The sequence below is a fragment of the Oryza brachyantha genome, chromosome 5 (genome assembly GCF_000231095.2).
Source record: "Oryza brachyantha chromosome 5, ObraRS2, whole genome shotgun sequence".
NCBI lineage: Eukaryota > Viridiplantae > Streptophyta > Magnoliopsida > Poales > Poaceae > Oryza > Oryza brachyantha.
The window spans coordinates 8,788,848-8,811,907 of NC_023167.2; the positions used below are offsets into that span (position 1 = coordinate 8,788,848).

The following is a 23,060-nucleotide window of genomic DNA, read 5'->3' on the forward strand; positions in this document are numbered from 1 at the left end:
GGAGAAATGCTAAAACAAACCTGAAACCTTGTCACTTGAACTTGTGAATGACACAAAATCTTTCAAAGATCCCATGCCTCCACAAAATTTCCAGCAATTCCACCAGGGCAACCTGATCAGTCCATCTATCATGGATGATCACAAAATATAGGACCCTTTTACAACCTGAAATTCAAACAAAGACATGGAAAAAGAGAACACATGGATGTACAAACAATAGCATTGTAATACATATGACCAGCAACAGAATATAATTACCTCGGCATGACTCATACAGTACCAGGACCGCTGTCCTTTGTCCTCCAAATCTGATCGGAGAGGAAAGTGACAACCTTGGTGTGAGCTTCCTTCGCCCATGGCTCCATCTTGGAGGTGTCAACTTGCAATAGCTCATTGTATGTCTCCAGTGTTTTGTTCTTATATTCTATGAGCTTGGCCTCCTTCCTCTCTTGGGCAGCCTTCAGCTGCAGGGTGGCAGCCTCAACCCTCTGGTCAGATAGCTTCTGTTGGAGATCCTTCATTCTTTTCAACTCTTCCTTCTGACTTGCTTGAGCCTCAACCAAATTCTTCAGTTGCTCCTTCACTTCTAATGCTAACTCACTAGCTGAACCCTTTCCCTTCTTGGCCTTCTTGGCCTTCTTGATACAATTGGGTGCACCATTGCTTCTGGGTTCCTGTTCAGATCAGGTGTACGCTTCTTAGGCCTTGGACCACCATATGAGGTGTGGCTGTTCCACTTTGGAAAGTCAGCAACCTCTTTCCACCAGTGCACAAACAGGAATTGGTGCCCCTGACGAGACCGATACAACTCCAATGCTTGATCCATGAGCAGCATATCACTCCTGCCACCAGCATATGCATCCCGAAGCTGGATGTAACAACCATTGAAGAAGGATACCTTCTCTATAGTCTTGTCCCAGTGGCCCTTCAGGTGGTGCACTTCCCTCTTCCTATCAGCAGGGGTGGTCTCATTGTAAGCTTCAGCAACTTTGGTCCAGTAAGTCTCCCCCTCTCTTGCATTGCCTTCGATTGGATTGGTGGAGTTTCTAAGCCATGCACTCACCTACAACAAGAGGGACAAATGTAAGCAATAGATGTCTGCAAATATATATGTTCACATTGTGTTGGTCTGAAAGAAAAATAAACTTCACGAGCAACAGTCAACAGTGAAGTATATGGCATCTGTGCCACCTATATGTGCTGCTGTCAACCAGTTTCATAAAAATTCTGACCCAAAAGTAAACAATTTCATACATAGGAAAGCAGCTATAACAATTATAATAAATTCAGGGATTCAGGCATAGGGGAGTATTGGACTGATCAGTGCAGGCAACAGTGCAGCAGACATAACAAGTTATCAAAATGATAATTATTGTTATTTCAAGAAACAAGAACATTGTAATGCTGGTAGAGTTTCAGACGACTGAACAAATCAAATCATTTTTAATTAGATAATGAACAAATTAAAACATAGTGGGCAAAACTTCTGTTATGAAGAACATATATACTCTCCATGCAAGCTGTCGGACATTATTTGAGTCGGGATAATCCCTTGTATACCCCTAAAATATTAGCTAATCCCTTTCATGCCCCTAAATTTTGCTTGCTTCCTTATATACCCCCAAAATTTGATTTTGATCCCTTCCATACCAATCTCGTCAGTTGACCAACTAATTTCTATAAATTCACCATTTTACCCTTTGGATGAGCATAGAAGTTTATGAATTATATTATTGAAAATGTAAAAGTTTATCGCATGAGACTATTAATAGTTATGAGCTTGATGTGCGATTCAATATTTATGACAAAGTTTATTTTTAGATAATAAAATAAAAAATATGTATTTATTTTTTTAAAAAAAAGTCAGAAAAATGAGGAGTGTTCATATGAAGATAGGACTACTAATGCTCACAGTATTTTTTTGAAGTACTCCTGATAAAAAAATCTATTTTCCTACTAAATTTCAAATAAAAAAATTAATTTACTATATTGTTTTGTTCTTAAAATTTATGTCACAATTTTCTATACTGAATATTTAGTTTCATTAGTTACATAAAATAAGCATACTATGCACTCAAACGAATTTCTCAATCATTTTTCAAGCTTATATTTAAACTTAAATTATCAAGGGCATTAAAGACATTTTTCACGAACTTAACAATGAAATGAAGGAAAATGTAACGGCAAGGGCATTGAAGAGATCAAGTTAAAATTTCAAGGCTATAGAAAGGATTGAGTAAGTTTCAGGGGTATAGAAGGGATTGAGCAAGTTTTCAGGTGTATACAGGGAATTCACCTAATTTGAGTTCTGTTCCAGCCTTTCAGGAAGAAATATATTCATGGATACAAATTAACACCCCTGAAAACGAATTAAGATCATTGTAGTATGCTTAAATATGCGTACAGTATTAACTTCGTTCTCACTTTTGGTATACTTCCATGCACTATTATCAAGCTGTTCCTGCAGTATCGACACATGCTTTTCTACATGTGTCCTAAACACCTAAGATCAGTACACAAAATGAAAGCTTTGCACACCATGCATGTTCAGGCTTTTTCTTCAAACAATTAATGTTCAGATTTAGTTAAATTAGTACAAATCAGTACAACAAACCAAGTACTAGTCTGTACATGCATGCGAACCAGGCCCTCATGTAAGCACAATCTACCTGCCTGCATCAAACTGATTGTGTATTTCCAAACAAGAATAATTGGAAACAAACTGAGATTGTGTATTTCCTGAATTCAGTAGGCGACACTCTCAGTTGTCTACAGTGCTTAAGTTCAGGGTGACAAGATAGCATCCACAAACTGATGAACCCAGATCACAAGCTCAGAAATGCAGACTGTTTATGAAAAGCAAATCAAATGCCGACAATTCAACATATCATGTCCAATGAAACATGTCTGCAAGTAATAAATGTAATACCAGCCGGAGATCCTCGTCGTGGGTGTAGCACATACGCTGCCTACCATTGTCGTCCCCTGCTTCAGGATTAGCAGCCACCCGATCCCCCCGTCGAACTAGAGCGGCAGACGACGCAGATGTCGTGCCGCCGGTCACATCTGCTGGGGTTGGCTGCGTACAGGATGCAGGAAAGATCGATGCTGCTGGGGGTGGCTGGGAAGGGAAAGCAGCGGGATGAGCGAATGGGTAGGTAGATGGTTGCCCTCCCTGAGGCATTGCGGCGACAGTCTCCGGATCATGCAGGAAGTTGATGAAGCCTCCTTGAGGAGAAAGATCCGTCGCCGTTACCAGCGCCCCCGCCCCCGCCCCCTCCCTGCCCATCGCCGGCGTCGCCCATCGCCCCTGCCCCTCCCCCTCCCTACCCAGCGTCGCCCGACTCCCACCGCCCTACCGTGCGCCGCCCTGGCCGCCTCCGCCGACCTGCCCAGTCTGCCGCCGGAGATAGGCAAAAAGGAATACGTACGTGGTCCAGCTTTGTCGGTTGCGAGCTTGCTCCACGACGCCGGAAAAGTGAACAAGGATGGAAGGCTAGGAGAAGTGGGCGGGAAAAGGGGGGTTTTCAGTGCCCTAACCCCTCCCCGACGCGGGAAGCGGGTGAAAAACGGCGGGAGGTGAGGAGGTCCATGCTGGTGCTTTTTTTTTTTTTGACAAATTGACCCTTTTTATAAATTTATTTTGATTTTGATCCCTAACAAAAACTTAAACTAAAAATAGGCCGTTAGGCCAGCGCTACTGCATTTGGCGCTGAGAGTGTATGTAACCACGCCAACGGATCTGGCGCTAAGCTCCTATCAACGTGGAGGCCGAGTCAGACATGCAGCCAGAGTTCAGTGCTAGGTGCAGTGGCGCTGAGGTGACCAAGCTCAACGCCAGGTGGTCGGGCGCTGAGATCCGCTACGTCGTTGCCACACGCACCGTGAGAGAACCCTATACGGTAGCTTTCCAAACGGGGCACAGATACAGTAGATCACGACACACCTCTCCACCTACGGCTGCATCAAACTATGCATGCACATAACGTAACATTGGTCGGGTGCTGCATGCTTGACTCACCTCCACCCTGGTAGGGGCTCAGCGCCAGGTCCGTTGGCGTGGTTAGGTACGCTCTCAGCGCCATATGTAGTGGCTGGCCTAACGGCCTACTTTTTATCTTAAGTTTTTATCGACGATCAAAATCGAAATAGGTTTACGAAAAGGGTCAATTTGTCAAGAAAGGTGTGCATGCTGGAGATGGCCGAGCGATTGGGGATTTTTGGGGGGGAAATTAGGCTTCAGTAGGTGGTGACATCGGGCTCCAGATTCTCCGCTCCAGTGCTCCACGCGCTAGAAAGTACATGGGACCACCGAAGCTTGCACAAGCGTCGTGCCTCCTCCTGAAGCTACGCCAAGCTGGAGGTGGGCCTCCTACATGGCGAGCAGTGGCCAGTGTTCACGTAAGAGCATCCCCAATAGCTCATCTAAATTTGGTCATCCATATATTTATTTGGATGATCATCTAAAACACTTTCATCCTTCATATCCTTTTGTACTCCAGCAGATCATCTATATATGGCATCATCTATATCTATTTGGAAGATTGGAGAGAGAACATCTAAATATAGAGTTTCTCTCCTAATATGGATGACATCCAAAAATAGATGATGAGATAGATGATCTGCTGGAGCTCAACTTCTATTGGGGATGCTCTAAGAGCATTTTTCATGGCTTTACCTCTGAACTTTCCACTGGAGCTGTAGGCAAGCCATTAGAGCAGCAACAAGTCACTGAACACAATATAAAGCTGAATTTGGCAGACATAGCAACACTTCTGGCAACTGATGAGATTGAGATGTAGGAAGTCACTGAGCAAGAGCAAGAAGTCACTGAACTTGACAAGAAGCTGACAGAGAGAGCAACATTTCTTGACACTCAGATGAAGGAGCTCATCGCTAAAGCCCAGGAGAAGCTGCTGTGGCATGTGCTCGAAAGGAAGAGAGCACGTGATCAGCTAGAGGAGATGGAGAGGACGGCGCAGCCGGTGCATGACCACATCGACCCTATCGTCATGAAGAAGCTGGGGATCTCTCTAGAGGTTGAGTACATGGTTAGCCCGGACAAATCTCGGTACAGCGTGCGTCGCCATGGCGGTGACCTACTTGTAGAAGCTTGGCTTCTTCCTGAAAGTATAGTGGTGTTGATGAGCTAGAGCTGAGTAGGACTGTAGGATGATTCATTAATGGTGTAAATCCCTATAGGTTCTTGTAGGTTGTCGTCTGTCTGTTGTTTCTTCGGTTGCTGGAGCCTGGAGCAATATGTTCAATATGATGTATTTAAGTCCATTGGTTATTTGAAATTTTGAATTATTTAAATCCATTGATTACAGTAACGATGAGATGGAGCTGAGTGTAGGATATGATTCATCAATTCAGTGGTGTAAGCTCTAAAGCTTCTTGTCATATTGGGATTGGGTGTAGATCCTCTGAAGTTACTATCATCCAGTAACAATGGCTGACATGTAGGCTCATGGGATATAGAGCCTGCATGTCAACTGCAGCTATTGCACAACAGTAATTGCAAGCAATCTCATCGATTGGGATCATACTCTCACCGTGATGTCATTTGGTGTGTGATCCTTCTACTTCTCTTAAGCCTTTGAGCTTTAAGTAGTTTGTTTAATGTTATGTATACTTGAAACAAGGAGCATTTTTACGGTCATTGAAAAGTAACTAGCTCATTGCGGTGCACCTAACTGTTTGTATTCGGTGAGGTCGTTTAGATCTTCAATCAAATTGGTTTATTCATAAATTAGGGGCATTTAACTTTTCACCACTGCTATAGTAGCAAGTTTACATATTTGTCATCTTATGTGGGACCCACATGTCATAGACATATTGATTAAACGTCACATATAAAAGTGGCAAATAGTTAATTATTCCCATAAATTAATAGCAGAAAACAAGCATGCTATCATAGAAATAATATGGTGAGCAATTTTACCATTTTTTAAAAAAGTATTATCTCCGTTTCTAGCATTCTCTAGCTTCATATAGATGCTAATGAATGCAACATATGTATGTGTGTGTATATATACACACACCAACAATATACAGAAGAATCTAGGCATGGCCAAAATGAACTTACTTCCCTAGTTTTCCTCCTGTGTTGTGCCCGTTTTGGCCATGACAATGACAATGGTATTTATGTGGTACTAATCTATCCTATAGTTCATTTTAGTTGTTGGACAAATCAAACGACTTAAATTACCTATCTCGCATATACCCCTTTCCCCCTTTATCGTGATCCATATCCCCCTCACCGACCTGACCATCACGCGTAGGGTTGGCAATTTCCCCAGTGGGGTCGGGGCCGGGAGAGATTTTCTCCAGCGGGAGTGTGGGGAAGGGACCCTAGTAATTACCAGGAGTGAGGATGGGGAAACACCCGTGGGGAACAAGTGGGGTCCCGAAGTCCAAGAAAAAATTAGAGTCCGTTCACCGAAATCACCAAAGTAGTTCCCTATCGAACAGAGGAAGAGAGAAAGGGTGCCTGTCGAACAGGCGAAGAACGACTGGTCCGTCGCCATGACCTGTCAAACTATGGGAGTTCAACAGGGTGGCTGTCGTCCTACCCAAATCGACAGGGTGTCACGGACAGGCCTGTCGAACAACCAGTGTTCGACAGGGGGCGGTGCGGGTGGCCTATCGACGGCATGTGTTCGACAAGGGCAGTGCGGTAGCCTATCGAAGGCCTGCTGTTCGACAGGCGACGCTCCAGCCAGGTTGTGGTCCCAGTCAAACGTTGGGAGTTCGACTGGACCCTCTGTCGCTCTTCTGCTGTGCAACAGGCACAAATCGTCTGCCCGCAGTTCGACAGACTGCTATTTTGGTGATTTCTGTGCAATGGCCAACATTTTTGCGATTTTCCATAAAAATATTAATATTTCTCCAAAAAATTCTATATTAACTCCCTTCAAAAAATAGTGCATTGCAAAAAAAAGGTCTAACATCAAATAGGTATATATAATATAGGAATATTTGACTATTTGCCACTTTATTCGTTGCCGCATTTCCAAATACCATTCTCCTAGTTAACTTTTATTTTTTGCCATCAGAGTGTAAGGATTATTGATTTAATGCCATTCTCACCATCTGCCTCCACATCAGAGCCACGTTCTCTAGGCAAATTGACAGTAGTGTTGAAAGGACATTGCTACCATTGATCTTTTTATAGTGGTTATTGTTAGTTGGCGTCCGTGGTTTTTTCCGAAAGGGTTTCCACATTAAATCTGTGTCTTTTGATCTATTATCCCTAACACGGACATGTGTCTTACATTTTCTGATTAGTATAGGAAAGGTTCTGTCTTTATGCAACTTGCATTACAGAAGTATTGGTAGGGGTTCATATCCGCTCCATCTTCCAACTGAGTATTTACTTTTAAGAACCAATTGCTTGAGTAGGCAGTAGATAAGAATCTAAATTTGATAAAATTAGAACCAACTTGATGGCTTCATGTCATCATGTGGTAAACTAATTTATCTGCATCGAGCAGCAAATCGTACTTAATCAAACCATCTCCATTACCCAAAATTGACACTGTTTGCTGATGCCAGTGGACCTGAACATGCTGACAAATTGCACACCATTTGCCAATGAGATGGATTGGTGACTTGTAGCATGGTCGTCCTCGTCCTTTAGCATTCTCATCTTTTTCATAAGTATATTTTTATTTATACTTATAAGTTAAAATTTTAAATTTTAACTTTAATTTAAAGTTGATTTTTGTACCTTTTATTCTAGTTTATTTTTAGACTTTGCTTTTAAATATATAAGAATACATATATAAAAGTTTTATTTATAATTTTTTTTGTTTGTAAATATGCTGATTAACATTTTCACTGAAAAAGCCCTTTTTTCCTGAAAAAGCCAAATGATGATTCATCGGTTATCAACAATAGGTAACATTAAAGAAAATACGAACAGAGAAATATATCCAAAAATATCCCTAGATAGGTTATGTAAACAAGAGGTGGAAGGATAATTCCTCTTTCACTATCTATACTAGTTGATACCCCGTGCGTTGCTGCGGGCATATTAGAAATTTTAAAAATTTAAACATTAGTACGAACGATTGGCATGTGTGTAGTTTTAGATTTGTAATGAGAATCATACATCAGTTCCTCCGTCGCTGTCTTGTACACGCGTATCGCCCTGTATCATATCCCTACATTAACATCAGCACCACTACCACCATGCGTTTCAGCGCATGCCCTCATCCGATTGGAGAAGAGGAAGTGAGAGAGGTGGAGAAGAGCTCGTGGACAGTGTGGGGACGATGGTGGGCTTTTTTGGGCTAAGGATAATGGGTTTGACACGTGGTGAAGATCTATAACTCACCGGATTCGATTGGACAGCAGTGATTTAACGATGACGTGGCCTTCTAGAATTTAAACTTTGTGGATGAACTATATAGTAAGAGAGGATATGTCTATGAGTAAATCTAAGATGGGAGATAGACTCTCTCACCCTCAGCCAATAAGTCATGACTCTCCGATTCTATTTCTTCAATTCTCTACCTTAGACTATCGTTTTCTCTAAATTTTATAAGCATAGGTGGGGAAAATATTTCTGCTCAAATCTTCGTTTTGTCGTTTGTCACTTTGACTGGTTGCTCTGCACTCTGTCATCGGAGAAGAAATCAACAACACCTTCAAAACAGCTGCAACTGCTCCATATTACTAACGTTTGGCCCTAAATGTTCGACGTCATTGATTTTTTTTATACACATTTGATCATTTGTGTTATTCATAAATATTATATAATTATTAATTATTTTCATATCATTTCTAGTATTGTAATATGAAATTGAAGAAATATTGATGCCATGTTAAAACCAACAAAAAGAAAAAGTGATAAGTGACTAATCCCTTGTCCTCGATCTTCTCGTGATCCATTGTCGTTCGTGAGGTAACTGCATACTGCTACTGAAGCCTTAATATTATTATACTTCCATGGACCTGAAATTTTAGAAATAGGTGTATGAAATGCGTACACACAACAGGTATAACACACACACATATATGACATCTGGCAACTGTCCTTAGATGCACTGTTCTTTGTCTACTTGTATTAAGCTCATACGCTGTACCGTCACATGGCACGCCATCACACTACATCCCACAATCTGACGTGTTTTTTTAACCCTCTGCGTTAACAATGAAATGACTGCGTATCATATTAACCCAACAATTATTTTATCCCGATTTAACACACGGTCAGTCTTGTATATGACAAAGGGGTGCTTGTATATGACAAAGGGGTGATTGCCGACCAACATATTTGTAAATAAAAAATAATTTTTAAATAAAACTTCTATATACGTATTTTTAGTAATTTAAATGTCTAAGGCTGAAAAAAAATTAGGTGAAAAAATTTCCAAAATTAACTCTAAATTTAAAATTCAAAATTTAAAGTTTGGCTTATAAGCATAACCAGAAGAGAAAATATAAGAGAAAATATAAGGTAAAATAAGTTATAACTGAATATTATATATCCACGACATGCCAACCTCTACGATATTTTGTCTCGATGCAAGGTACGGTCGTTCGTGTTAGGGTCAAACTGGTGAACAGTTGTATGGAGAGTAGGCTTATGGGGAGCCGAGGTTGATAATAATGATCTAGGCGACAAAGTTAGATATAAGGTGACGAAGTTAGATAATGAATGGTCAGTGTGTGGGGGAGTTCTTCGCAGTGAGCTTCACAAGTCATATGATAGGAAATCACGAAGAAATTGGCCAAAAAAAATGGAAAGCAAAGAGGAGGAAAATGATACCATGCATGTGTGTGCGCTATAAAACTTCTAGGAAGCGTTAAACCCTTTGATCTCAGGCCGCACATATACATAGAGATGTGTTGAAAACAACCTCCAACGTGGTGAACAAATATTACAAGATACAGATAGAATCGGTGTTAACTCTAACTAATCCTAGTTAGCGCATGTAACTCAGCCGGACTAAAACAGAACTCTATCCAAGACTCTATCTGTAGCATGTACACACACGCATATACTTTGTATATGCAACAACTATATTTCTAACAGCCTCCCTCAATCATAACTTATCTAAGTTAAGATTGCGACGAAATTCTCGAAGCTGCTGTACTGAAATTGGTTTAGTGAAACCATCTGCTACCTGATCTCCAGACGCAATAAATTTTATTTCCAACTACTTTCTAGCAACCCTTTCTCTGACAAAATGATAGTCAACCTCTATATGTTTGGTGCGAGCATGAAACACTGGATTTCATACAAATATGTAGCACCCAGATTATCACACCACAACCGCGCCGTCTTAGGAACTGAAACTCCAATCTCAGTGAGAAGTGTTTGCACCCACATGACTTCTGCAGTTGCATTAGCCACATCCTTATATTCAGCCTCGGTACTTGACCTTGACACCGTTGCTTGTTTCTTGGCACTCCATGATATTAAATTTGAGCCCAAAAATACAGCAAAGCCTCCTGTCATCTACTGACCCTGCCCAATCGGCATCAGAGAAGGCACTGACTAAAACAGAAGGAGACTTACTAATCTTAAGACCAAAAGCCACTGATGACTTAATGTATCTCAAAATTCTCTTAACAGCCAACCAATGTTCTTCCATAGGAGAATGTAAAAACTGGCAGACCTTATTAACTGCAAACGAAATATCTGGCCTGGTCAAAGTTAAATATTGTAATGCTCCAACTATACTTCTGTAATTTGTTGCATCTTGCTCTCCTAGAGCAGAACCAACATGAGCTGACAATTTTTCTGAGGTGGACATAGGAGTACTCACAGGCTTACACCCTAACATTCCTGCTCTCTTTAAAAGATCAGATGCATATTTTTCTTGAGTCAACAACAGACCTTCATGAACTTTATGCACTTCTATACCCAGAAAATAATGCAACTCTCCTAGGTCTTTGAGAGCAAACTCTTGTTTGAGATTTTGTAACAATGCTTCTGATGCACCCTGTGTAGAACTCGCTATAATTATGTCATCAACATAAATAAGCACAAAAACAATAACCCCTTCTTTGTTAAGAAAGAATAAAGAAGTATCAGCCTTTGAAGCCTTGAAGCCAAGATCACACAACTTTGCACTTAGTCTAGAATACCATGCTCGAGGAGCTTGTTTAAGTCCATATAAAGCTTTGTCCAATTTGCAAACGAAATTGAGCTTACTTTTGTCTTCATAACCAGGCGGTTGTCTCATGTATACTTCCTCTTCGAGTAAGCCATGCAAGAAAGCATTCTGCACATCAAGTTGACGAAGATACCAACCCCTGGATACAGCCATGGCTAAAATAGCTCTAATAGTAGCAACCTTAACAACTGGACTGAAGGTATCTTCATAGTCAATGCCATAACGTTGTTTAAACCCCTTTGCTACTAGTCGAGCTTTATATCGATCTAGGCTGCCATCAGCCTTTCTTTTTATTTTATAGACCCATGTACAATCAATAATATTTTTCCCTTCTTGCGAAGGAACTAAGTGCCAAGTTTTATTTTTCATTAATGCCATGAATTCAGCATCCATAGCACCTTTTCAATTTTGATCTGTAAGAGCTTCCGCTAGACATGCTGGTTCACCATTAGAAGTCAAAAGACCATACCTTATAGTTCCATCTGTATACTTTTTCTCCTTTCGTATGCCTCTTTGCAGCCTAGTAACCGGCCTATCACCTTGACCTGTCTGCGGGAGAGTAATCCGGCCATCACTATTGCTGGTGTCAGACTGCTGCTGCTGCTGTTGTTCGCCATCAACGGGAGAGAGCACGGGACTAGTAGTGATGCTGCGTCCAGTGATGCTGTGTCCTACAGGACTGCCTTCATGGATTTCAGCGCCGGCATCTCCTGGATCCACGCCAAGAGGAGGACTGCGTGCGCCAGCGCCTGTATCTCCTGGATCATTAATTTCAGTGCTGCCAGTTGAACTAATTTCCGTGCTATCAGCTGGATCTTCTGCACCCGTCCCGTGTATGGCCGAACTTTGCACTGTTTCTTCGCCTTGATTTGCTGCATTCTCATCAAAAGGATTAGTTTCTTCATAATGGTTATTAAGCATATGATCATTCAATTGCATACCCCCACTGGTTACGTCCGGATTTAGCATGAACACGGGTAGAAGAGCGACCTCAGATTTCAACCTGGCGCCAGCGTTGGGATTTAGACTAGCAAAGGGAAAAACTTCTTCATCAAAGACGACATCCCGAGATATGTACACCCGGTTAATTGAAACATCAAGACACTTAAACCCTTTATGGAGATTGCTGTATCCAAGAAAGGTACACTGCTTAGAGCGAAATTGAAGTTTGCGAGTGTTATATGGGCGAAGGTTTGGCCAACATGCACACCCGAAGGTCCGCAAAGAAGTATAGCTAGGTGTCTGGTGTAGGAGACTCTCTAAAGGCGTAGAATAATGGATCACTTTGCTAGGTGTGCGATTAATCAGATATGTGGCTGCAAGAAAGGCCTCATCCCAGAATTTTAGAGGCATGGATGCATGAGCAAGGAGTGATAGGCCTACTTCAACGATATGCCTGTGCTTGCGTTCTGCCGAGCCATTCTGCTAATGAGCATGAGGGCAAGATACATAGTGAGTAATACCAATTTTGGTAAAGAAGGAGTGGAGTTTTTCATATTCTCCTCCCCAATCGGATTGCATGGCAATAATCTTTCAATTGAAAAGACGCTCAACTAATTGTTGAAACTCATAGAATCTTTCTATCACCTCAGATTTTTTCTTAAGCAAATAAATCCAAGTAAATTTATTGAAATCATCTATGAAGCTAACATAATATTTCTTGCCTCCAACAGAGTCAGGGGCAGGACCCCAAACATCGGAAAACACAAGTTCTAAAGGAGAATGAGACACACTAACAGACTTTGGGTAGGGAAGCTGATGACTTTTGGCTCGTTGGCAAGCATCACACACACTAGACTCACTAAGATCTCCTAAACAAGGGAGATTATTATTACTCACTACTTTTTGAACAATAGGTAAAGATGGGTGACCCAGACGATTGTGCCACTTGGAGATGGTAGGTTTGACGACCCCGAGAAATTTCTTGGATGATGATGAAGGAGGCAGCTTTGGTATGGGGTAAAGACCATTGCGGCAGGGCCTTCTAAGCAGAAGGTTCCCCGTTCCCTGATCCTTGATAGCAAAGAAATTTGGATGAATTTCAACGAAAGCATGATTATCAAGGGCTAAGCGTCTTGCTGACACAAGATTTTTCTTAGCATTGGGAACATGTAAAATATGTTTCGAAAAGAGATTGTGTGTAGGGGTATGAATTAAAGAATGACCTATATGCTTAATGCCCATACCTGTGCCGCTTGCAGTGTAGATCTGATCTTTCCCGTTGTATTTTTCTCGGGTTGTTAATTTCTCCAAGTCTCCTGTGATGTGATCTGTCGCTCCAATGTCGACATACCAGCTGGTATCGGTTCCATATGAAGCTGTGTTTGCGGCTTTGTTGTATGGCACATAAGATTCATCATACCTGTGCCAACAATCCGCAACAACATGCCCTGGCTTCCCGCAGAGCTGACACATGGGGCGCGGCTTGCTGTTACTGCGACCACCAGTGTTATTTCCGCGACCGCGACTGCGATCTCCCCGGCCACCATCGCTGCGACCGCCTCCTCGGCCTGAATTGTTGTAGTTGTAATTGTTGACACCGTTGTTTTTGCTGCCTCGCTTTGCACTGTTGGCAGATGAGTGTGACACTGAGTGGCGCAGTTTCTGCCTAGATTCAAAACTCATTAGTTGAGAATAAAATTCAGAGAAGGTAATTGTTTCTGTTCGCCCAACTAGTGATGAGACCACTGGTTCGTAATTATCATCCAGACCAGCAAGGATATAAGACATCAGGTCCTCATCATCTAGTGGCTTGCCGGCGGAAGACATCTCGTCGGCAAAAGACTTCATCTTGTTGATGTAGTCAGCAACACTGAGATCGCCCTTGTGGGTCGTCGCCAGTGCCAAACGCGTGTTCAAGGCACGCGCCTTAGATTGTGAAGACAGCATCTCGGTAATTGCTTTCCAAGCTTGAGCGGCAGTCTCCATATTGATCACCTGGGTTAGTATTTCTTTTGACAAAGTGGACAAAAGAAAACCAAGAACCTGTTGATCTGCTGCAATCCAAGTTTCATATTCTGGATTTGAGCTTCTGATGACTTTGTCATCTGTCTTGACGTCGATCACGGCTGGAGGAGCTGGTGTCGCGCCGGTGAGGTAGCCTTCCATGTGTGCGCCACGGATGATTGGAAGGATTTGCGCCTTCCACAGGAGAAAATTTGTCATGGAGAGCTTCTCAGGAACAATCTGGCCCGAGAGAGGATTTGTGACGGCATTGGAGGAACTTGCCATCGCTAGATCGCGAGATGAGATCTATGCGTAGCTGGTGTGGCTCTGATACCATATAAAACTTCTAGGAAGCGTTAAACCCTTTGATCTCGGGCCGCACATATATATAGAGATGTGTTGGAAACAACCTCCAATGTGGTGAACAAATATTGCGCAAGATACAGATAGAATCGGTGTTAACTCTAACTAATCCTAGTTAGCGCATGTAACTCAGCCGGACTAAACCAGAACTCTATCCAGGACTCTATTTGCAGCATGTACACACACGCATATACTTTGTATATACAACAACTATATTTCTAACATGCGCATCACTTTATTGAGTTGATGCTACAGTGTTTGGAGTATTGTAGCTCGATTGGCGGAGGACGGAAAAAAAAGAGAGGCATGGCGGATCCGTGGATGGATAAGTGTAAGGCTAAGTGCACAATAAAATTTTTCAGTTACATGATAATATTTAGGTTACAATTATACCAAACTAACATTTAAATTAAAAACGCATAAGTGAACATTGAAACTGAAATTTTCCTTAATAAAATAAAGATTCAACGCTACAGATAGAGGAGTGGAGCATAGCACATAGCAACATAAATGATTGATATATGAATAATTTGCTATCTCCCTCTGCAAAACCAAAATCAACAAAACAAAATATTAGTAAAGGCAATTGAGACAGATACATTGATCTAAAGAAATATGAAGAAAATGTAAAGCCATACTAAAAACATATTTCAATTCCACCCCGCGGCAATATTATCACTTACACGAGTACTTGGTTTGTTCTACTAGAACGCCTACTCCAATAGCTCTTTAAATCTAGTCACATAACAATGGTATAACAAAATATGTTGTCAATAAATAAACCTACATCTATCAATAATCGCATTTCACAAGTTTACTATTTACCATTTTATGCTACTGCCTTTCCTTTTCCTTTCTTATCCAACTTCTATTCTTCTCAATTTCAAACAAAGATGTAATATAAAAAAATTCACACTTACGATGATTCAGTAAATCAATAAATAAAAAATCAGAACATCACGATTCACAATTCAGATTATTAAATATTTATTTTCATATTAATTCACAAATTAAAAATCACAGTTCACCTATTTGGACTGATAGTGGCGGTCTCACGTAGTCACGATCTTGCTGGCGGTGTCACGATCGATCTGGCGGAGACGCGGAGTGAACAAGGACACCGACTAGCTGGCCCTGCCCTGAGTGCCAGCTGGCTGGCTGCCGCCTGCGCCATGCGCACCCGCGCGCGCCGCCCAGACCGCATGTCGCATGCGCGTCGCGTCGCCTGCCCACCTCCGCGTCGACCGCTAGAAGTCGTCACGCCGTTGTCCCACTTCCGCACCGCATCCACATGCCGCCGCTTCCGGTGCTCCGAGTTGAAGATGGGCATGCAACATGTCACACGCTCGCACCAACCGTGGGGAGGGGGTGGGAGGGTTCTAGCCGGGGTCGAGGTATGGCAGTCTCGCCACACATGATACCCTGCACGTTATCGTGGACATATTAGAAATTGTGTACAGTTTTAGATTTGTAATGAGAACCATAATATCAACTAAGAATTTAAATTTGTAATGGATTACAGGCACAGCGAACAAATACATATCATACCAAATGAAAGACGTATAAAAGACAATGCAAAGAGATAATTTCAGAGTAAATGCAAATATATAAGGTGTATTATTTTATTGATCACATCAAATAATAGAAAGGCGGTGATCACATCAAACAATATTTGGTAAGGAATCATATACAACCTTAACACATGTTAGGTTAAATCATGAAATGAGCAATGCTTTGACTTTACAGAGACTAATTATTGTCATTTGTCAAAACAGGGGAAACAGACAGGAGTCCCTATGTGAAGTTTTTTCCCTCGAAATTTTATCGTACACTCTTTTTTCTTTTTAAAATCAAAACTTTCATACTGTTAGTCAATATCTAAATCAAAACTTCCATTCTGCTAATTTCAGCATGATATTTATAGTTAAACACATGAACATACAAACTTGCAAAGTGAACCAATTTAGACATATAGAAGTGGCAAATAGAATAAAAAATAGTACTAATGTTTATTTCAGGCAAATTTCTCTACTTTTATCTCAGACATACTTAATCTAATTAGTAATTATTTGAATGTCATTTTATTAATTGATGTTTTTCATCTGCAAAAAGTTGAAATGTTTCCGATCAGTTCAGTTGTCATTCAGCATTATTTTAACTGTCTTGCAGATTGTAATATTTGGGGATAAAGTTATTCTCGAGGATCCTATTGAGATGTATGTAATGACAACTTAGGTTATTGATAACTTAAATCATTATTCTTTTCAAGTATAGGTTTATCCATATTACTTCTGTAGTATTTTTTATGGCATAAATATATTGCATGCTTGGTTGTAAGTTTAGGAGTATTGTCTCACTTATCTGCATTTTATTTTCAGTTGGCCAAAATGTGATTGCTTGATTGTCTTCTATTTGTCTGGTTTCCCTCTTGAAAAAGTTGGATGTTTCCTTCAACAGTTGTTTATATTGGAATATTTTCTATTATGATTTAATAGGTAGACCTCTGTTCACAAAATGGTTTGTAGAACACTTCTCAATTTTTTTATTGTAGTTTTTCATATATTTTTTCTTCAAATCTAGTAGATAACTGTGCATACTTCACGGAAGTAATCTTATTTTCAAGTTCAGTTTATCTCTCTTCAATATTATCTTCTGAAGTCTTACTTTATAGAACAATACAAAGTACTATGCGCTGCACCTGTTTTCATATAAATGCCATATGTTCTGATTCAAAAAATGCTACTAATTATCTTGAAATCTAAAACTTGACTATATTCATAAGGAGCACCCATCCATGTATACATGTGTACATGATGTAATTATTTTCTAAAAACCCCTCTAGGCTCACACTTGCCTGTAAGGACCCATGCACAGGAAACCTCTTTCCAATAAGCCTTTAATATGCATTTAGATATCCTCGGTTAAAATACACATAGAACATTGCTATTGATATGTGTATACACCAGAGATCTCACTGTTCAAGATAGTATGGCGGGCTGTTTTTGGGCCGAGAGATGGTGGGCTTTTGGATTAAAGAGATGAAAACTATGGATATCTGGCGAAAATCTAAAGCTCACCGAGTTTGATCGGACGTCTGTGATTTAATGATGATGTGGCCTTCTAAAAATCAAGCTTGCGTATTATGCAGCTAGCTGGGTCGATGGATCGATAGAGCTTGGTGGCGTTGGAAGGCTGCTTGGCCCACATGGAGAAGCGAGGAGTCTGATTCGACCTACCAACAGTCCGAGGGTCGCTGGTTTTTGAAAGGAAAAGAGAATTTCAATTTGATTTGGAATTCAAGGAATTAGTCCTATTAAGAGAAATAAGTCATCCTCCTAGTTTGTGATAGAGTCTTTAGATATAAATAGATAAGGCATTGAAACTCTAATGTATAATTTCTCTGTACTACAGAAAAAATAAGGTTTAGAGTGCTTTGTAGGTATATTGTAATCACATATTATTGCAATAAAGTTGATCCATATCGAATTGTGTTCCTTGTTCGAACGGGTGGTAGTAGGGCAATCGATATGGACATGTTTGCTCAACAATTATTCAGATTGTTTTATTTTCACTAAAAGATGAGTTTGATTGGTTCTTCGTACTATTTACCCTCATATCTCTACTAGGCTTGATTCCTTGCGTTGCAATGCTAGAGAAGTATAGGTCCACGGCATGTCTAGACCTAAATATTTATTGGGTCTCATCTTTTGGGTATTTAAAGGAAGAAGTCAAACGACATATTTGCAAAGGAAAAATAATTTGTGAATAAATTTTTATACCTATTATTAGCAACTTAATTGTTGAATATGTAAGCATATAATGATTTAATTTATTCGATAAATAAATCATGACATTAACCATATAAACTATGATACTCAAATCATACGATCTATACATGTAAACTAGACAATAAAAATAACCTTATTATACTCAAGGATAACGACTACCCTAATTGGACTTGAAATTGGAGTTAATTTGATGGTTCAGGCTACCGGGTCAACATCAGTTGGGTTTGGAGGCCGGGCCTAGGAAAAGTTTGGCCGAGAAACCCAGCCCCATGCCCCATTCAAGCCCAACAATACACGGAAAAACAAAGCACGTCCAGGCTAAATTAACTCTTGGGCTTTCTTTGGCCGGTCCAGGCTTTTGCGAGTTTTTTTAGGCTTTTCTATAATTTTATAAATTTTGAGCTTTTTTCGAGTTCAATACCTAGGCATGTGACGTTACACTAGAGCAAGTTCAAAAGTTCAATAGTATAGCCATCTACTAGCTCTAATTCATCTATAACCAATTTAATAGCTAATTTATACAATAGTTACATACTAAACATGTATTACCATGTGTCCATATCTCACCTGTCATATACACAATATGTTTTGGAGTCCGTGCTACAGTTAGTTATAAATCTATAGCCCACTGTTCTTTCCTTTCTTATCTCATTAAAATGTGTTTATAGTACTGTACCTGCTGTATCCATGCATCGTCCTAGCCGTGAGGTCCAGGACCGATGGTAAAAGGGCACGGATATATCGCCCTCATCGAGACAGCTTTGTAACCAAGAGAGCAACACAAGCAAAAGGTTCAGTGACGTATACGTGAGGGTCTATAATCATCCAAATGCATGTTGCCTGGAAAGAGACTATTTGCCATAAAAATAAAAAATGCTTTTGTATAGTTACATTTTTAATGATTTTTAGGACATGTGCATTAATTGGATCTTGAAGTGACAAACGAAAAGAACATAGGGAATACTATTAATGAAGTGTTAATGTTAGCTTTCATGAGCTGCACATAAAAACAAATCACAGCTATTTAACTAGCTGACAAACACATGACAGTCACTTTAATGAATAAAAAAACAAAAACCAATAGAGGCAACTCATTAGTACTGTTTATATAGTGGATATAATATATTAAGGCAATAATGAAGTTCCCCATGCCTATGTGTTGCCCGTAGGGAAAAAAATATTGCTTAGTGCAATTGCAATAATTGAATAATAGTGATAAGTCCCTGAAGTGAGATCGATCTCCCAGGAATTTATCGACGACCACACCAGGTAAAAATATTTAGCATAAGCCAAAAAATGTTTAGGGATCCATTACACAAACACGTGGGACACTCTTGTCAGTGGTATAAATGTTCCTTGCTGCAATCACGGCATGTTTTGATTTTGTTTTTTTTTTACCGTATCATGCCATATCGTAAAACAATCATCAATACCTTGCGTTTTCTTTTTAATTGCTTGGTAGATGTACATGCACATGTACCACTGCACACAACACTACACTCACATAACTGTGAATGCACCTCATAACACACGCTCAAAGAGGTGAAAACCAATGACCCATATATGAACTCGCTAAATTTTAGTTGAAAAACCACTTGTGTATGTGTAATATTCATGGGCGCTAGGATTTAGACCTCATGGGTGAAGTCATACACCCATGACTCTGCGACCACCCTACATGTGATTCCCCAATACCTTGTGTATTTTGTTAAGAATATACTCCCCCTATCCTAAAATATAAGTATTTATAGGATTAAAATTTTGTACCATAATATAATTTTTTTGCATTGATTCCTATAACTTTTATCATTCTAATGATTTCAGAGTCAATCAGATGCTTTATGCTCAGAAGATAATCTAACCAATTTAAAATTTAATAATTAACTAAGTGACTAATAGAATCCTTAATCTATGCTAAATATCTTAGAAATACATATGCTTATATTTTATAACAAAGCTAGTATAAGAGTTAAGTGATATTACGATAGATTGATTCTACCTGAGTTGCATGCCTATAATATATCTTTCTAGCTCAATCCTTGTCACTCAGAACCTGTACACTCTGTTGTATAAACTGGCCACAAAGGCTTTAATATGACACCGAGAATTATACATCTTCTCCCTGTCGGAAACTTGTTTTCATAGTGCTAGAGCATGTGATCTACCACGTGCCGCTCTCACACTAATTCCATTGTCGCTGCATGATCAGTGCGTCCTAAAACACAATTGGAAATTTATCTTTGGTCAGCAGGCCTGTCGATCAATACCGTGGAGCAATAAATATTATATACTGTCATCCATCATCCTTGCATAGACTACTATCACCATCACAATTGCGGTTGTTGTCTTCTTTCACGTATATATTGACTAATTACTCAACTCTTCGAGCGCCTGACCACACTAACAAGCTTGAGGCTATTTGGGTAGGGTTCAAAACCGTGATTATCACGGCGATTATCGCACGTATTGCCAAGCTAAGATTGCGGTTTTTTGCAATAAGTTTCACAAATATTGTTTCAATTCAAAAATTTTGAAAAAAATTAGTAGAAAAATCCAAAAAATTCATGGTGATAATTATGTTTATCCTAAACATAATGGTGAAGAAAATTTTCAAAAACAAGATATGAATCGATTAAAAAAGGTTAAAAGGAGAGAAAAAAAGTGAAAATCTCACTGTTCATGAGGCCCAATATGGCCTAATGTGGAGGAATTCAAAATCATCATGATAATCGTAGAAAACCATGTGATTATCGTGATCAAAACCATGATTATCGTTGTATTTAAAGTCGGGTGATAATCGTGCCAAATCGTGTGATTATCGTGATCAAAGCGATGATTATCGCCGATAATCGTGTCAAACCATGCGGTTTGACGTCCAAAACCATGATGATTTTTTTTTAAATTTGGGTTTTGAATTCGTGCGGTTTTTTAACGATAATCGTGATTATCGTTGCTCCTCCGAGGACCGGTTTCGGTCCCCTGATCCACGGTAAATGAAACCTGGTTGTGTGTTCATTGGGCTGCAATATGTTGTTGCTTGTGGTTTACATCTTGTCAGGCGTTAGTGTTATCTTTGGGTTTGTCTGGTTAGCGGTCAAGGTGAGATAGGATATGGTTATCCATATTTTTATGGATAGGGTGATCTAGTTTTATGTTTGGTTAGATGGATGGGATGATGATTTTCTTTTGTTTGGTTCGATGGATGGATATGGATGGAATGGGCGTATTGAGTTACTAATAAATAATAATATAAATTAATTATCATAGATCTTATTATAATTAGTACAAATAAACAACAAAATATATCTAGATAGCTAATTTAAACTACATAATTACTAATTAATAGAAAAATAGACTAATTATCACTAAATAAATCGCTAATGATCCATATTAGTGAGGGTGGATGAGTTCATCAAGCCAATTTGGCTACATACCTGAATATTTTCTTCTTGAGCTCCTCTATCCAGCTTCGCACATGACCCAAACGCACTAAAAAATGGGCGGCCATCTCCTATCTAAGAATGTCCAATCAACCAAACGCACCCCTTATTCCAGTGGCTTCTCTCTCCTAGCATTTTATTGCGGTCGAGCCATGTTGTTTTCAGGTTGTGCTTCCCATTGCTCCCATCATTTTCGTAACGGTGATAGATGTCTTTTGGTCTACATTGGTCATCATAAGTCACCAGATTTTTTTTCACGGTACTTCCTCATGTTACTGCCATTGCCAGTTCAGACCGTTGAGTGAGCTACCCCTCCCGCTACTCTTCGCATTCGTCTTTGCACGCTATAGATCATTGATTATGTTATCTTTTTCTCGGCTACCATCACATTGTATGACACTTCTTTACCTATATTACTCTAAATATTGCGGCCATCTTGACCATCATCTTTGTGAGAGTCCCTACCTCGCCCGAGCAATATTGACAACACCGATCTATCGTGATTTGTCCTTGGGTCTTGGAAATTCAACATGATGCCTCTCCTTAAGCTTTTTAGAATATCAATTCTCTGGTATCACTAGGGATGGCTATGGGTCGGGTCAGGTACGGGCGGAGCAAAAACATGCTCAACCTCATACCCGCCCATGAATATTCGACCCGTATCCGACCCATACCTGGCGGACGCTCGGGTAGGTACCCGGTGGATATTTTGAAATAAACATATCAGTAATTTCTTATCCAATATACATTAAAAAATAGTAAAAGAAACAAATAAACTCAAAATTACAAATAAAAAGAACAATGGTATCAAAATCATAGTATCACACTTAAAATAGTGAACTACTAACCAAACATAGTATCACAATGAAATATATATGGTTTTTTATATGGGCCAATTGGGGGAAAAATTATATTCGGGTCGAACGCGGGTTATTCACAGGTAAAAATTAAAACCCAGCCGCTATCCATTAGATAGTCAAGTCACGGGCGGGTATGTCTATGGGCAAAAAACTGTGCCCATACATATACCCATCGGATCGGGTACCCACGGGTACCCATACCCATGGGTAAAATTGCCATTCCTATGCATCACCTCCTCCTAACTAGTCTAAGAATGTGCAACACTAGTTAACTTTCGTACTTCTATTGCCTGATAATGGTTTACATTCAAATTTACGCTATTTGACTTTTTTGAGAAGTAATTATGAAAATAGAGTGGTTTCAAAACTTATTTAAAAATGAACTATTTTGCTCTGCCCCACCCCTAAAGATGCGGAGGTACTTCATCTTCTCGCCAGAGCTCAATGTCGACCTTGCTGACTAAGTATGACCTATCCAAGAGGCAGGTACCTCTATGCCAGGAGGGTCAGTCCTCCTGTATAGATCGAAGA

The 23,060-nt window shown here is 40.0% G+C and overlaps 1 protein-coding gene and 1 non-coding gene across 2 annotated transcripts; both read right to left on the reverse strand.

Moving 5' to 3' along the window:
- Window positions 1–269: 269 nt before the first annotated feature.
- Window positions 270–3,289, reverse strand: LOC102715761 (glutathione S-transferase T3-like). Its single transcript, XM_015837053.1, has 3 exons — window positions 2,930–3,289; window positions 755–1,063; window positions 270–674 (listed from the first exon to the last, which is right to left on the reverse strand). Exons 1-3 carry the CDS (start codon window positions 3,287–3,289, stop codon window positions 270–272), a joined length of 1,074 nt encoding a protein of 357 aa, XP_015692539.1.
- A 10,455-nt stretch (window positions 3,290–13,744) lies between these two features.
- Window positions 13,745–13,883, reverse strand: LOC121054578. The gene has a single exon (XR_005811966.1). It is a non-coding gene; the product is annotated as a small nucleolar RNA Z247 (small nucleolar RNA).
- Window positions 13,884–23,060: the final 9,177 nt, after the last annotated feature.

Bases quoted from the DNA above. Each gene is read 5' to 3' on its own strand.
- LOC102715761 (XM_015837053.1), bottom strand. From the start codon at position 3,289: ATGGGCAGGGAGGGGGCGGGGGCGGGGGCGCTGGTAACGGCGACGGAT. The intron at 1,064-2,929 runs GTATTACATTTA...CTCTTGTTGTAG, and splicing joins ACGACGAGGATCTCCGGCTG to GTGAGTGCATGGCTTAGAAA. The intron at 675-754 runs GTTGCTGACTTT...TGATCTGAACAG, and splicing joins TTGTGCACTGGTGGAAAGAG to GAACCCAGAAGCAATGGTGC.